This window comes from Lolium perenne, chromosome 4 (genome assembly GCF_019359855.2).
Source record: "Lolium perenne isolate Kyuss_39 chromosome 4, Kyuss_2.0, whole genome shotgun sequence".
Classification (NCBI taxonomy): domain Eukaryota; kingdom Viridiplantae; phylum Streptophyta; class Magnoliopsida; order Poales; family Poaceae; genus Lolium; species Lolium perenne.
The window spans coordinates 366,275,137-366,291,103 of NC_067247.2; the positions used below are offsets into that span (position 1 = coordinate 366,275,137).

The 15,967-nt window shown below is 42.0% G+C and overlaps 1 protein-coding gene across 6 annotated transcripts; it reads left to right on the top strand.

Moving 5' to 3' along the window:
• Window positions 1-4,657: 4,657 nt before the first annotated feature.
• LOC127296682 (uncharacterized) lies at window positions 4,658-15,288 on the top strand. 6 transcript variants are annotated; one of them, XM_051326864.2, is made up of 18 exons: window positions 4,660-5,453; window positions 6,427-6,594; window positions 7,668-7,751; window positions 7,893-7,997; window positions 9,125-9,169; window positions 9,264-9,463; window positions 9,583-10,083; window positions 10,297-10,393; window positions 10,474-10,665; window positions 10,735-10,830; window positions 11,054-11,116; window positions 11,200-11,274; window positions 13,366-13,416; window positions 13,533-13,661; window positions 13,836-13,970; window positions 14,148-14,255; window positions 14,369-14,434; window positions 14,693-15,288. In XM_051326864.2, the coding sequence occupies exons 1-18, from the start codon at window positions 4,773-4,775 to the stop codon at window positions 14,798-14,800; spliced, it is 2,904 nt and encodes a 967-aa protein (XP_051182824.1). In that variant the 5' UTR covers window positions 4,660-4,772; the 3' UTR covers window positions 14,801-15,288. The 6 variants fall into 6 exon arrangements, 5 of the variants coding, with proteins under 5 accessions (XP_051182829.1, XP_051182824.1, XP_051182825.1 ...); XM_051326865.2 differs by having other exon boundaries at window positions 7,893-7,952; XM_051326866.2 differs by having other exon boundaries at window positions 4,661-5,453; window positions 13,584-13,661.
• Window positions 15,289-15,967: the final 679 nt, after the last annotated feature.

The following is a 15,967-nucleotide window of genomic DNA, read 5'->3' on the forward strand; positions in this document are numbered from 1 at the left end:
CAAGGCCTAAAAACCAACATGAAGTTGATCCTCGGAACATCCTGTTTAGGGCTTGCGAACGCCACCCTACGTGCCGCTGGATCCTCCACCCCTTTGTAAGGCCTAACTATTGCAGATATTAAACTAATCCTTGCAGAACAAGGAGCAATCGTAACGGATCAGATCTACTAAATAAAGATCAAGCGGGGTGCCGCCCCCACACCTGAGATAGGTGTGAGGGCAGCTAGACATGCAAGGGTTGCACTACGTAAGCATGTTATACGAAGAACTATGCTAACCCTAACACATCTATGATAACTACGTTGCTCGCCATCAAAGACACTTCAGTACGAGCAACGCATGAACAACGTGGGGCTTGTGCTGCCTAGATCGCAAGATGCGATCTAGGCAGCATGTCGCTTACCTGATAGAAACCCTCGAGACGAAGGAGTTGGCGATGCGCCGAGATTGGTTTGTTTTGGGTTGAACGTGAGTTGTTGTTTATTCCATAAACCCTAGATACATATTTATAGTCCAGGGGACTTTCTAACGTGGGAATATCCCACCGTGTGCGATACAAACTCTAAATCTTGATCTAAGATATAATCTACTATAATTAAAGATACATGGGCAAACTAGCCCAAATTCTCCGTGCAAGGCCGCTTCAGAGATCTTCCACGTGTAGTCTTCCAAGCCCATCTCTCTTACGGCCCACCTCTGGATTTGTCCAAAATCTGGTGATAACATCCACACAATACGGTTAATCCTTTGTTACAGCAAGCCGGTGAGATTGACAACCTCACTGTTACGTTGGGGCAAAGTACTTTGGTTGTGTTGTGCAGGTTCCACGTTGGCGCCGGAATCACTGGTGTTGCGCCGCACTACATCCCTCCGCCATCAACATTCAACGTGCTTCTTGGCTCCTCCTGGTTCCATAAACCTTGGTTTCTTTCTTAGGGAAAACTTACTGCTGTGCACATCACACCTTCGTCTTGGGGTTCCCAACGGACATGTGTTTCACGCGCATCAAAGGACTCCATACTCTGCTTCATTGTTTGATGCATTGGGGAAGGTCATCCGTAATATGTACTTCATCTTGTCACCCTGTGGTGAACAAGTACCACGCCTGCTCCAGCTCCTTCTAATCTCTTGGACCCGTCGAAGTTCATATGCCAGGTACTCGATAAAAATCTGGGGGTCCCGTGTTTTGGAGTTCCATCCACTCTGCAACAAAGTCCAGCAAAATTTGCGACTTGATTGCCTTTCTTTTTTTCATATGTGATGTCACGAGGGGAAAACTCGATTCCCCAAAGGGAGACACGTCCTGTGGCTTCCGGATTGTTCAATATGTTCGAGAGAGGCGCCTCGTTGACCACTATTATCGGGTGTGCCGAAAAATAATGTCCTAACTTCCATGCTGACATAAAAACTCCATATGCCAACTTCTGATAGTGCGGGTAGCGTTGCTTGGATGGTGATAAGACTTCACTGAGGAAATATATTGGTTGTTGAACCCCATGAATTTTCCCTTCTTCCTCTCGCTCTACCACGAGAACCGTGCTAACCACTTGAGGTGTGGCCGCAATATATAGCAACAGAGGTTCTTTTTCTCGTGGTGCCACCAATACTGGAGGTGTCGAAATTGTACGCTTCAGATGTTCAAAAGCTTTGTCTGCCTCCTCGTTCCACACAAACTTTTCTCCTTGCTTGATGAGCGCGTAAAAGGGGAGCGCTTTTTCTCCTAATCTTGCGATGAACTAGCTCAGAGCTGAGACTCGTCTAGTTAACTGCTATATCTCTTTGAGCTTGGTTGGTTTTCTCATCGTCAATATAGCTTGTATTTTCTCTGGATTGGCCTCGATTCCTCTGGCTGACACCAAGTATCCGAGGAGTTCTCCCGCAGGAACACCAAAGGAACACTTTATAGGGTTCAACTTGAGACGGAACTTGTCGAGGTTGTCGAAAGTTTCCCTAAGATCATCAATGAGGGATGACCCTTGCTTTGTTGTTATGACTACTTTGTCGATGTAAACTTGGACGTTTTTTCCCGATCTGCGTGGCGAGACACTTCTGCATCATCCTATGGTATGTGGCTCCCGCGTTTTTCAACCCGAAAGGCATTGTTCTGTAGCAGAACATGCCATAAGGGGTTATGAAAGCTGTTTTGACTTCATCTTCTTCTTTCAAGCGGATCTGATTGTAACCAGAATACGCGTTAAAGAAGGAAAGACGTTCGCAACGTGCCGTGGAATCGATAATTTGGTCGATCCTCGGGAGGGGAAAGTGATCCTTTGGACAATGTTTGTTGAGACACGTGAAATCGACGCACATGCGGAGAACTTCAGTGTTTTTCTTCGGGACCAGCACTGGGTTAGCGAACCACATGGCCTCAGTGTGTAGTTCCTTGATGAAACCCACTTCTTTAAGTCGACGGATCTCAAATAGCATAGCTTTGCGGGTTGGCTCGGAGAATCGCCGCAAAGATTTTCAGATTGGTCTAGCTCTTGGATCTAAATTGAGAGGGTGCTCGGCAAGTTCCCTGGGTACTCCTATCATGTTAGCTGGACACCATGCGAAGATTTCCCAGCGCTCACGGAGGAACTCGACGAGCGCGCTTTCCTATGCGCTGTTCAAGTTAGAAGCGATGGACGTCGTCTTTTTAGGATCTGTCGGGTGGATCTGCACTTCCTTAGAATTCTTGGAGGTGTCGAAAGCTTGCTCTTGCAAGGATCTACCTCCGTCAGGCAACACGTCGTAGTTGGTGGTGAGCTTGGATGCCTCATACTCAGTCTGCATCCCGATTGTTTCGGAGAGCTTGTGGAAATCCTTGTCGCACTTATCTGAACAAAACTTTCTTTGACTGTTATTGGTCCCTTAGGTCCAGGGATTCTCCAGAGCAGGTACGTATAGTGCGGCACATCCATGAATCTGGTAAATGCGGGTCGTCCCAAGAGGGTGTGGTATTGCGACGGCCAGTCGATGACTTCAAACTCCAACTTCTCCTTCCTAAAATTTTCTCATGTTCCAAACTGTACGTCAAGTGCAATCTTGCCCAAAGGATAATTTGGTTTCTGGGGTGCAATGCCATGAAAACACGTGTCCATTGGTGTCAAGTTTGCTAGAGAGATGTTCATATTCCTCAATGTGTCCGCGTATATGAGATTTAGACTGCTTCCGCCATCTATGAATATTTGGGAAACGTCATATCCCTCGATGAATGGTGGTAGTATCATGGCTGACTGTCCTGGCCGTGGCACTTGAGGTGGATGATCCTCTTGTGTGAATCTTATTGGCTGTCCCGACCAATTGAGGTACTTGGTGGTTGGTGGAGGCGATGTTACTGCCATGTACACTTGTCGAGAAATTAACTTATGCGACCTATTCGAGGGTCTACCCTTCTGTATCATCGATATTGCTCCTCTTGTGTTTATAAAGTCATCTTTGTTGCCTGGAGGCGCCGCAAGTTGCAACTGATGCTGATTCGCACTAGTAATTTGCGGGTGGTGGTGGCAGGGGTGCATGAATTTCGCTCCTTGGCCCCTGCACATATCCCCTGTTTGCTGCTTGCGCGTTTGCGCTCTCTGTATATCTTTGCAAAGCCTGGAAAGTTCGACAGTCCTTCTGAAGATGACCTGACTGTCTCCTTCCATCGTTGTCGAGGTAGAAATGCATCTGGCACGGTCCATTCAACAGATCTTCGGGTGACACATTGTATGGTCTTGGAATCCTCGGCCGATTATTTTGTCTACTGGAGCTAGGTGTATCCATGTGATCATTGCGTTGATCATTGCTCCTCTGGTAATCATCACGATGATTTCTTCCATTGTTTCCTCGGAAGCCAGCCACTACTTAGCTGGGACGGTCATAATCCGCGTAGTTACGAAAACATCGTCTATTTTGATTGTTATTTCTATTAGATCTTAGGATGGGGCGTTGATTCGGTCTTTCCGAAGGAGCATGAAGTCATGTGGCGACAATGATGCTGGCCATGGTGTTGCTGCCAACGATAAAACTGATTGGAAGAACAAGAGGCAAGAGTGGGGGGACGCTATGTGGGCTGACAGAGGCAACTCCAGGATCCGAAGAAGAAGAAGAAGAATTTCCATGCCGTGCTGTGTTATGAACAACTCCCGTTTGTGTCATGTCTGTGTGTATAAGTCGAATACTTGTGTGCTGAATTACCATTCGATATTAGCTAGGGCTAAACCAGTGTTAAACTGCAATTTCGAAGTAGGTACGAGTGAACGACGTTATAATAGTCCTGCTTGTTAGTTTATTTTGGTCTTATGCTCTCTTTTTGTTCAAAATGATTAGGGGTAAGACCACCTCTTGGTAAAAATGGTAACTAAAGCAGAGAATGGTAGATCAACAATCATAGCAGGATTTCTACTTTATAAACAGATTACAGCTTAGTTGGTAACTAATCAATGTGCACAAACAAACTGAAAAAAGGTTGGTAGGAATCAAACAAACTGTTGTTCATTCATGGATATATAGAATTAGCCTGGTTGAAGATGGCTCTGGGGAGAAGATCTCGCCCGATGCAGAAAAAAGCTCAGCAAGCAATCATGCCCAGGTACGAGAAATTACCTGGCAGGTGGGCCTCCTCGGGCCCTCCCCTCCGTTCACGTGACGCCCTTTCCCAAGCAACTTTTTTTTCCCTTCAGAAAAAAGATATTTTCTGTTGTTTCTACCATTGATTATTCTCTCCACGATCTCGTCCTCTTCCCCTTCCCTTTCCGTTGGTGATCCTTGGCATTCAATTACGGCGCCGCTTCGATCACGCCGCGCATATGGCGCTCTCCGGCGGCCCCGCCTCGGCGGCGCCGCTGTCCCACGGGCAGGCGGCGGAGGCGGAGCTGTTTGAGGATGCGGTGGAGGGGTCGCCGACCGCCTCGGCGCCGCCAGTACCATGGCGCGATGGCGAGGCTGCAGCGGTGGTCTCGTCGTCGCCGCCGTCAGTGTCGATACCGCAGGGCGACGTCGCGGCTGAAGAGGAAGCCTACGAGTCACCCTCGGCGTCAGGACATCCGGCAATTAACGGGGCGGAGGAGGAGTCGCCTTCGGTTTCTGAATTGCGAGACGGGCTGGGCAGACTGGGCGTGGGAAGCGTCTCTCCGCCGGGCCAGCGCGCGAGGGGCACGGAGGAGGGGAATTCGACGGCCCCCTCGGGGGCAGCATCCCCGGGGATGGAGGATTCGAAGCCCAGGTCCGCGTCAGCGCCGCCTTCGCCCGGGCCGCCGGGTGCGTCGTCGTCGTCGTCGTCGCCCGTGCCGCAGATTAGGCAGCACGCGCGGCACGTGCGGACCAGCAGCTTCCAGCGGTTCCGGCAGCAGATGCAGCGCGCCTGGAAGTGGGGGCCAGTTGGAGGTGCTGAGAGGAGCCCCAGGGAGCACTTGCTGCGGACCACGGTGAACATCGAGGCCATGGCGAATCAGAAGCGGCAGTGGTATCAACTCCATTCCAAGGCTCTGGTACAGAACCTCTCCTGTTCTGTTCAATCGTGTCTCAGCATACTTGTGCATTTGGATGCAATTTTATGTCTACCGGGCTGACTTGAAGCCGATAACTGAATTGGTAAAACCAATACCAATGTCTTGAGAATCTTATAGCTTACCTATAAATGAGCAGGTTCACACCGTAAGATGTAAAAATAGCAGCTCACATCATGTGTTCTGACACCTCATCCTAATTTTGTTGCTGTATATGGTTCAACAATAGTCACTAGTTAGTTTGGTAAGCAAACGACCAAGTTATTTACTCTATTTTTACTGTTTGGAGATTCGTTGGAGACATTTTTTACTCTTACGAAAACATTCAATTGTTCTTCCTTGGTTTCCCCACAGATCTTTATCGTAAACACAACCTTCATTTTGCTCATTCATGGAGTTGTATTTAGTACCTCTAAGAAATATGATTATCTACCGTTAGCTAGTAACGTGGTCCTCATCCTAATTTTTTTCATGTATATGGTTCAACAACAGTCACTAGTTAGTTTGGTAAGCAAACGAGTAAATTATTATACTGTATTTTACTGTTTGTAGGTGCATTGGAGACATTTTTCATACTTTTAGGAAACCATTGATGCGTGATGTTGTTTTTATGAGCCAAGAACCAAACAGCTTAGAGGTATTTGAGTGTGTGACTGTGGAGCTGCCAAAGTGAAATACAATAACTGTACTTCGTGTGGAGCCTTTCTCTTATTTGCTGGATACAATTACTGAACATCTCGAAGTATGTTTTCTCGAGAGAATATGTCCCAAGCACCAAAGTGCTTTCCTAGAAGCACATGGAATTTCCCCCATACCTATAAGTTTTAAGCGGAGCCTTCGTGACTTAGCACCTTTATATTCACATACTCCTTTAGTTTCTCTTGCAGTTCTTATCTGTACTTCGTGTGGACTTTCCCTTTTTTAATCTATATGTAATATGTTTATGACTCTTCAGGATCAGAAGCAATTTAAGGAACCGGCATCACTGTTTGAACATTTTTTTGTAGTTGGACTTCATTCTTATGCAAATGTGACAGTCATTGAGGATGCTTTTGCAAAAAAGAAAGCTGTTGATATTAGACAAGATCAGTATCATGGACCAATACCAACCATGGAACCACAGGTATGGTGCTTTCTTGAACAAGAGCAATTCTTCTGCTTTAGGGGAATTTGTCTATGTCACCCTCACCCCTGGATGCAACAATTTCCTATTGAATTTTATGTTCTGTAACAAAATTTTATTAACAGGATGATGCTTTTTAGTCTGTTATCCTCTTCTCTTATCTTGTGATTTTGTGTACATTACATGTTATGGCTAAAATGTTCGGTAAGTTTGTGAGTTGATTAGGTTGTGCTCAAGAGTATAAGAAGTGCTTTGATCATATAGGTTATGTAGCTGGATCATGTAAGATTGTATTTGTTTAATGACCACTGTTCACTCATCCACAACTTTATTTACTCACAGTGCAAAAATAGGACACATATTAATTATCTGCAATATTCAGGTAATAATCAGTTATAACTGCATTTATTCACAATGCACGCTAAGGTGTTTCATCATAACGTGTTTATTTTTAGTGATTATGTTAGTTGTATGTATTTTTTTTTCATTTAGCATGAAAAAGCTTGTAGAGCACCCACACTGTGCACTGCGTGGTAAAACCAAAAACACACGCAAAACTGATGTTTTTTTTAAAAAACTTGATGTACTACCTTTTTTTTTGTATTGAATGCACCTTGTGGGATTTTCTTTAGAACATAGGATCTATTGTCGGTGATTATTATTTTTGGGTGGGGAAGGAGGACCAACAAGTCGGTTTTCTCAACTGAGTGCCAAACTGGTATTCTTGTGGCTCTGCATAGCATACCATGGTTAATTCTCTTTATAGGAGTGACAATCATGATTTTAATGAAATTTCTGATCATTTGATAAAATTTCAGAGTGACAATCTGAATTGCTCCTTGTCACAAGTTTTATTTCAATCTTGTAAAGCCTTGATCTGGTCCTGTAAGCTCTGGAAACTTCAGTATCCTAGTTCATTATACTGGAACATAAAGCAAACATTAATGCTGATTTGTCTTGGAGCTCTGCATCTAGACAGTAGACCCACTTGCTGGATCTGATTGTTCATTTCTGATCTACTCGTTACCTTGGTTTCTCTAATAACAACTGACAAAATGGCATTCCACTTGCAGATTCTTTTCCAATATCCACCTGGAAAGGGAGTGGAAATCAGGGAGGCCGATTTGCCCTCTTTCTGTTTTCCTGAAGGCGTAAAGGTTATATAAATAATGTTCTGGCTGAATTTGTACTGCTCCTATTGGCTTCTTTAAAATGTTCTTTCCCTTTTCTATCCTCTATTTTTTTAAAGATGTGTTCTGCTGTAAATTTCTTGATTCTTCTTTATTTGAAAATTTCAGGCTCACTTAGTAGAGAGGACTCCTTCCATGAGTGATCTAAATGAAGTGATATTTGGGCAGGTGAAATTTGGTTTTAGCAGGATATGGCAACCTCTTGCTACTGTGGTATTTAGTAAACCTGTTCAGTATCTTCTATGAACGAGCTAGTAATTGTTGAGATACTAAACAATTCTAGCTAACTTTTGCATTAGAGTGAATTCCACATTTTACCCTCTAGTTATGTGTTTGTGACACTGATTACCCCGTCCAGTGAAAATTCGTGTAGATTACCCCTTTTAGAAGCACTGGATCCTCGTTTTAGGTGAAAACTTTCCGTTGCGTGTCCATTGGCAAGGTGCCAAGTGATGATGGGGGTTCAAAAATATTAAGACGACGGCGCTGAATGGAACATGTGAATAAAATAAGTCTGGAACTCTGGATATAATCGTCGACGATGCCCTCTGATATTTACACGTTTTGCCATGCCACATCGACGTATCATGCCTATCCTATCTAACAATATAACACGCAAAATGCTAAACTGAGGTTAAACCGTGTTCAAAGTCTCCTAAATGGGATATTTTGATAGAAGTTCCATTAAATGGGGTAATATGTGTCACAAATGCACAACTACAGGGTAAAAATTGGAATTCACTTTTTTTGCATTATAGCTGCTAGAAAATTGTACTTTTACTATATTAGTTTGAGTCAAGCAGAAAATATGGAAGTTTGCTGGTCAATGAATAATCTGCTAACCTTATACTACTCTGTTCCAAAATATAAGGTATATACATTTTGTCCAAAGTCAAACTGTGTAAAGTTTGTCCAAGTTTATAGGAAAAACAATCAATATTTATTTAGTACTGTAGATGTTTGATAGGTTTTTTGTACTCCCTCCGGTTCAAAATAATTGCACAAAAATAGATGTATCTAGACATGTTTTAATGTGTAGATACATCCATTTTTAGGCAATTATTTTGAGCCGGGGGGAGTATTAACTTGGTTAAACCTCACGCAGTTTTACTTTGGAAAAAAAATATATGCTTTATATTTTAAAACGGTGGGATTATTTTTGTTGAAAACACAATATTCTTATGGCGACCATTGTTTGCTTTTACTTTTGAACTGTAATCTCTGATGCCCCTTGCATTATTGCATATGAGGTTCCAACATGAGTTGTCTGCAGTTTGCATACTTAATGGATGCTTCATTTTGAATCGAACTTGCTAACTTATATGACATCTTTTACATAGGAACATCTGTGTCGAGATGATCTGTCCTTTATCTTCTCCCTAAAGGTTTGTTTGTTTTTTTAATTATTTTTAAATTTTAATATTCCTGAAGAGTTCTATTCATTACTCTTCTCATAGTAATTGTTGTTGATGATACCAGGTATCAGACAATGCACCACTCTATGGTGTTTGCCTTCATGTCCAGGAAATTGTTCAAAGAGCTCCTGGTATACTAGGAGCAGTCTCACCCTTGAACCAGACTTCCTACAAGCCAAGCCGTTTCTTGGTTTCTGCACCGCGTTGTTATTGTTTACTTACAAGGGTACCCTTTTTTGAGCTACATTATGCGATGTTAAACAGGTTTGTCCAGCAAATATACTACTATTTTTCTCAGCTAATAATCACATGTAGTTTTTTCTCTCCCCCTAATTCAATATTTAACATATGATCGGTGTGTTGACTGTCAATTATATGAACAGCATAATTGCACAGGAGAGGCTTGACAGGATAACACAGTTTGCCAGTGAAATTGCTCTGGCAGAGCCTGTCCCTCGCTCCTTGAAAGAACAAGATCTATTTAAAGCGGATTTTGAATCTTCAAATGGGCTTTTGTACAGTGACTGGATGGAGTATGCTGTGCCTGTCAACAGTATATCAGGTATTGTTTCTTCATCGAGGCTTACATCAGAAAGAGACGCCGCTTCCTATTTATTCAGGAGTTGGGAACCTAATTCTCCTGAAAGTATATCGGCTAGTGAGACTTCAGATTCTAGTTACGCAAAAGAATTTGAGAAGGAAGGAAGACATAGTTTCCAACAATTCGAAGACTGTATATCAGAGAATACGGAATCCCGTTGTGATAGCTTTGGAAGTGCAAGTAGTACTTATGAGAATGGACATATGTCCCCAGATCTTCTGTCCACTGATTCTCTTATGTCTAGAAGATTAGGACGCACACAGAGCATGGAGTCTTTGCAGAGGTAACCCTGATAATTTGAAAACTATTTACTGCAATTATGGAGCACAATTTATGGTGTTTATTACATTTGCTTGGAGTTATCTGAAATCATAATAAACCTGATTTAGGAAGTTATTAGTGATGATGTTGGAATGCATATCATGTGATTTATGGTACATCCAGTACCATCACGCCACTTACCTTATTAATTGAGTATTCTTATGGTTTGTGACAGTTCAGTCAAATGTGCTGGGTCAGATGAAGAAGAGGATGAAGTAAACATGAAGAATGAAACTATTGTTGATGATTACAAAGTTATGGGATGGGCCAAGGTTTGTCTAATATAGTAGTTGCATGACTTCCGTTTGATGGCTCTTGTCCTCACTGATCGTGCACATAATTCATATTTTAGGCACACAATAACGAATCTCTACAAATTGTTTGTGGTTACCATGCCCTTCCTGTGCCACCTCGTGGAGGAGAAATTGTCTTCCAACCTCTCGAACATCTCCAGCCTGTTAAATACTCCCGGCCCGGCTTATCATTATTGGGGTTAGGAGACACAAATCTGGACAATGATTTGACTTCGCCAGAAACAAATGTGGTAGGTAATTGAATTTTGACGGCACTATTTGTACCTTCTGCTCCTTCACTAATCATACATTTTTTATAGGTCGTTGTCAATGCCTGCTTGGTTGCTGCAGAAGAAGCTCTTGCATTATCAGTATGGACTATGGCTACAGTTTGTCGTGCTTTATCCCTGGAAAGTGTATGTTATATTACTCCCATTTTTGGTTCAGTTATGAAGTTCCATTTGTATGTATTACTATATGTCATATCATGTATCACGGAAAATTAGTTTACGGGGGATCGTAATGAGACTTATTTCTCTCCCTTTTTTTGAAGCCTGCAATAACTCCCCTGACATTAGAAGTGGTACTGGCTATCATGGTTGGCTTTGTGTGCGTAGTCACTCTTTTTTTTTCCTGCAGATGCTAGCATTATTAACTGGAGTTCTGCTGGAGAAGCAAATAGTAGTAATATGCCCAAATCTGGTATGGTCTTTCAAGTAGCTGAGCTGAGCTGTATAACGATGTGCTCTAGTTTTATGCTATCCTTCTCAAATGCTTGACTGCAGGGTGTAGTGTCAGCTATCGTTTTGTCGGTTATACCAATGATAAGGCCATTCCAGTGGCAAAGTTTGCTGCTCCCTGTGAGTTTTGTTTTATCCTGTAATTTTGAAGTTCCCTTGTTTTGATTTTAGGAATACCATGTTGGCAATATCTATTTTTTGGGGTTGGGATTGGGAGCATGTGCTTTTATTCGCTTGGGGTTAGGAATACCATGTTGGTCACAGAAGGACCATGTAACAGAATAAGCTGAAGCTGGTGAAACTAGTGGGTGCTGTTAATGCTAAATCTAAAATATCATCCACCACCCTTACATTTAAGCTGTCCAATTAATTTGTAGCTGACTATCTTTTTGAAGAATATAAACTGGTAATTTAAATAGACAATTTTCGTGAACAAGTTATGAGGTTTGTAGAGTTGGGACTATGATAGTCTTGAATTCCCCTGGTTTGTAGAGTTGATACCTAATCTCGCTAATGAGAAAATGGCACATCTGGCTGGTCTTTTTGGCTGCAAGCTCGAGACTTTCCCTTTCACCTACCTTGGACTACCGCTTGGCCTAACCAGACCCCGTATTAGATACCTTGGTTCCCTCTATTGAAGGATCAACCATCGCCTTACAGCCACTGCCTCTTTTCTTTCTCTTGATGGACGAATCATGGTGACTAAGGCCATCCTTAGCTCTCTACCCACCTTCTATCTCTGCACTCTTAAGCTAGCTGATGGAGCTGCTGGAATCGTGGATAAAGCTAGGAGAATTGGCGTCTGGGGCAAACTAGAGAGTTCCAATAAACCTAAATCCTTGGCGGCATGGGACCTTGTTTGCATGTCAAAGTCTAAAGGGGGACTAGGTATCAAAAATCTAACTGCCCATAATGAGGCCCTCCTAATCAAATTCTTACACAAATTCTTCAATAAGGAAAACATTCTTCTCCACAAAGCACCAACATCTCTAGCTCCTTTTGGTGGAGACATTGTCAAACTCTGCTCAAAGTTTAAAAGAATTGCCTCTTGCTCCATTGCTTCCAGTGACACTGCTCTCTTTTGGAGCTATAATTGGACCCGATGATAAGGTTCCCAAGGTTCCATTCCTTTGCTATTAACAAACTTGCCTCAGTGAAGAACATCCTTGACCTGAGTGACCCCATTGATGCTTTCCTCCTTCCTTTATGAAACCAAGCTTTTGAGGAATTCCATGAATTTAACCACCTAATCGAACAAACAAGGTCTGCTCGGAATGCGGATGGTAATGACTTTTGGTCTTATAGCTGGGGTAATCTTTTCTCTGCCACCAAGTTTTATAAATTGAATTTTCAGCACATTCAAGCTCCAATTTTCTCTCCATGGATCTGGAAATCAAAATGCACACCCAAAATAAAATCTTTCTTCTGTCTCCTTGCGAACGACCGATATGCTCATAAGGAAAAGCTGCACTTTTGAAGACAATGGTCTCTTTCAAATTTGTTACACTAGGTTGTTGGAAACCAGGGATCACCTTTTCTGGAGCTGTACTTTCAGTAGACAGTGCTGGGAAAAAATCAACATCACGATCAATGATGGTCTTGAATTCCCCCAGATGATTACAGCGGCTAGATGCAACTTTGGAAAACCTTTTTTTCTTTGAAGCTTTTGCTACAGTTTGCTGGAATGTTTGGAAGCATAGGAATGGTCTTATGTTTGAAAATGAAACACCTTCTATTAGAGCTTGGACTTTTTCTTTCAAAAGGAACCTCTTCCTTCTTTCTTACGGAATGAAGGACCTCAAATTCCCCCTTATAGCCTGGCTAGAAGCTCTGTAGTTCCTTTGGGCTATGCCCTGGGCTAAGCCCTTTTGTACATTCCCTCCCTCAATCTTGTACATATTGTTTTCTTTTAATAGAATTTACTGTCAGGGCCTCCCCTACAGTTTTGAGCTCAAAAAAAAAAGTTTGTAGAGTTGGGAAGCAGGTGTGCTTGCAAAGTGTCACTGATATTTTGCCAAACAACGATCATTGGTGGCTTTCGGTTTGATATATCAGTTAGTTCACATGTTGATCTAATTCAACAAATGTGCTAGATTTATTTTGTCTATTTCAACATGTTATCAACCATTTACATTTACCTAAACAGATATATATGCGTTGAGTTTATGTTCAACTGAAAGAGTGATAAATTTATAATCAATTGCTTTTCAGGTTCTACCAAGAAAATTGATTGATTTCATTGATGCCCCTGTCCCTTTTATTGTAAGTTTTAATATTCTTCGAAGTTCATTTATTGGGTTGTTGCTCTTTTAAAGAATCACTAAGGATTGCAATTGACAATTTCTGCATGTTTGCCAATTTGAACCATGTTATGATAGGTTGTCACTATTAGCCAAACTTTCAGGGATTATATATGTTTTCTTCTACAGGCTGGTATCCAATATAAACCCCCTGATATCAAGATGAAAGCGTCCAGTCTTGTCAGAGTCAATGTACAGAAAGATCAGGCAAGTGTGACACGTTCTTTCCTAATATTGAAAACACTCTTGGAAAAGGATGTCTGAACCTTTTATTGTTGTAACAAATGGAATCTTTGTCAACTTGCTAATTATGTTGACATGTGAACCTGTGAAAATATTCATCTGTACTGAATGTTAGTTTCTCCAATTACAAACAAGCAGGTCAAGGGAAATTTATTGCCTCAACTTCCGCGTTACAAGGAGCTTATTTCAGATCTCAGTCCAATTCATGCTAGACTTTCATGTGAGAATGCTCTGGCCAAGAAACATCCTATTTATAAATGCAATGAAGTTCAGGTATTATTTTTTGTTTAGTATGTGGAGTGTGTCTCCATCCTCATTGGAAGCCATTCTCTGTCCTGCGAGAAGACAGTTTTACCTCCTTAGCAAATCCTGTTCATGTACAAATTTGTCTATGCTCCATCTTAGTAGTTTCAAAGATAAGCATGGTACTTGTTGGCTATTATTTTGCAGGCTAAGGCATCCTGGCAGTTCTTTAATGTTCTGAGAACCTACTTGGAGTCACTTTGTTCCGACTTGCGCTATCATACCATCACCAATGTACAGTCGGATAATGACAGGGTTAGCATTCTATACACTTGTCTCTGCACTTTACACCATGATGCCACTTTGACATTTTACTTTTACAAACATAATAAAATGGACTAAATAATGTTGGTTTTCTGTCTAATCAGGTCTCTTTGCTTCTGAAGGACAGTTTTATTGATTCCTTCCCCTCAAAGGAACGACCATTCATGAAGGTGCTTCACAATCCATTTCTCCACATTGAATTCCTTATATATCTGAGAGTTTCAGTGTTCATGTGCCTTTTGATGGTAATAAATATGTAAAATTGGTACGGAGTAAGCTGCGTTGAGATGATTTGACGTAGCTTTAGAAGATGGCTAATATATGTACAAGTTCAGGATTTGCCATCTTTTCCTAATTTCTTTTCTTGTTATGGTACTTATGTGTCACTGTGATGCTCGCGTATTCTTATAGAAGTTAATGTTTTGCAGCTCTTCGTGGAGACACAGATGTTCTCTGTTCTTTCAGATTCACGTCTTTCCACATTTGAAAACGAGCACACACAAGTCTTTGTTTCAGCTGGAGATCAAAACAAGTAATATTGCCAATTCCTGGCAACAATGTCTTCTTCCTGGTGTGATCTTCAGATGGACTACGGTTTGATGGGACAAAAGGAAGAGAAAACATGGTACGCAACTAAGAATGGAGGACTAGACTGCCCAAGTGGTTAAGCTGTTCCGCTGAATGGTAGGGCTTGTCTGGTCGAAGACGGAGAGCATCAACATTACAGTATGATGATGCAACCCAATCTTTTAAATGGGATGTACCTGCCGTTCCGGAGTATATATGGACGGAATAGAAATGGTGCGTGGTGCTGTGTACTTGCACTTCTGTTCGTTTTCTGTTCCAAGTTGTCTTTCTATGTATACAGGTGCATATAGTGAAAGAACCGTGTAAATAAGATGAGCTTGTTTTGATTGCCACTATTCCCTATCTCAATTCCTGGTGCACAACAATAGATAGAAGTTTTGACACTGTATTTGTAGGGACAAATATTTTAGTTGTTAAAAAGGTTATTGAACGTTAAGCAGAGTTTTGTGTAACCGAAAAACTTGTTTCTCTCGGAGAAAAGAGGTAGGTGATGCAGCAACTTTTGTTTGCTAAGGCCAGTGGCATGACTAGGTTTATATTAGTGGTATTTACAAGCATGCTTTTTTGGACGACGGGGGTGCAGTTGTAGCCACTTTCAGTCCAAAGTTCCATTTTGTTGGTCATGATTAGTGCCACTTCTATACCCGCTGCTTGCTTGCGTGATCCAAACTTTCAATCTGTCAGCCATGGCCGCCGTATATCATCACACGGACTATTTCTTTGATCTGGTAGCCAAATGATTCTTTTATGAGCTACACCCACGGCTCCTGTAATCAAGTTGCTGTCCGAGAGCTTGGTCGGACCTCCGGTTCGACTTTGCTACCATTGTGTTTCGAGCCTGACCGATCGTCTTCCGTCGCGCCACCTCGATAGTGATTGATAGGGCCTGCCAGCCTTGTGGTCTGGACACTCTCGATCAACGACAGAATTTTTCCGGGTTTTTTTTTTTACTCTCCATGCAACTCTACCCCCAAGTGGATCGCTTTTTTATCTTGTAAAATACAAAAGAAATTGATAGAAAATTTTAAAAATAAAATCCTTCGAGATGCCCATATATTATGTCATCTAGTACCATTGAGAGTTAACAAAAATGAATTTCGATTTTTTTTTGTAAA

Bases quoted from the DNA above. Each gene is read 5' to 3' on its own strand.
- LOC127296682 (XM_051326864.2), top strand. From the start codon at position 4,773: ATGGCGCTCTCCGGCGGCCCCGCCTCGGCGGCGCCGCTGTCCCACGGG. The intron at 10,394-10,473 runs GTTTGTCTAATA...TTCATATTTTAG, and splicing joins AAGTTATGGGATGGGCCAAG to GCACACAATAACGAATCTCT. The intron at 13,417-13,532 runs GTAAGTTTTAAT...ATGTTATGATAG, and splicing joins ATGCCCCTGTCCCTTTTATT to GTTGTCACTATTAGCCAAAC.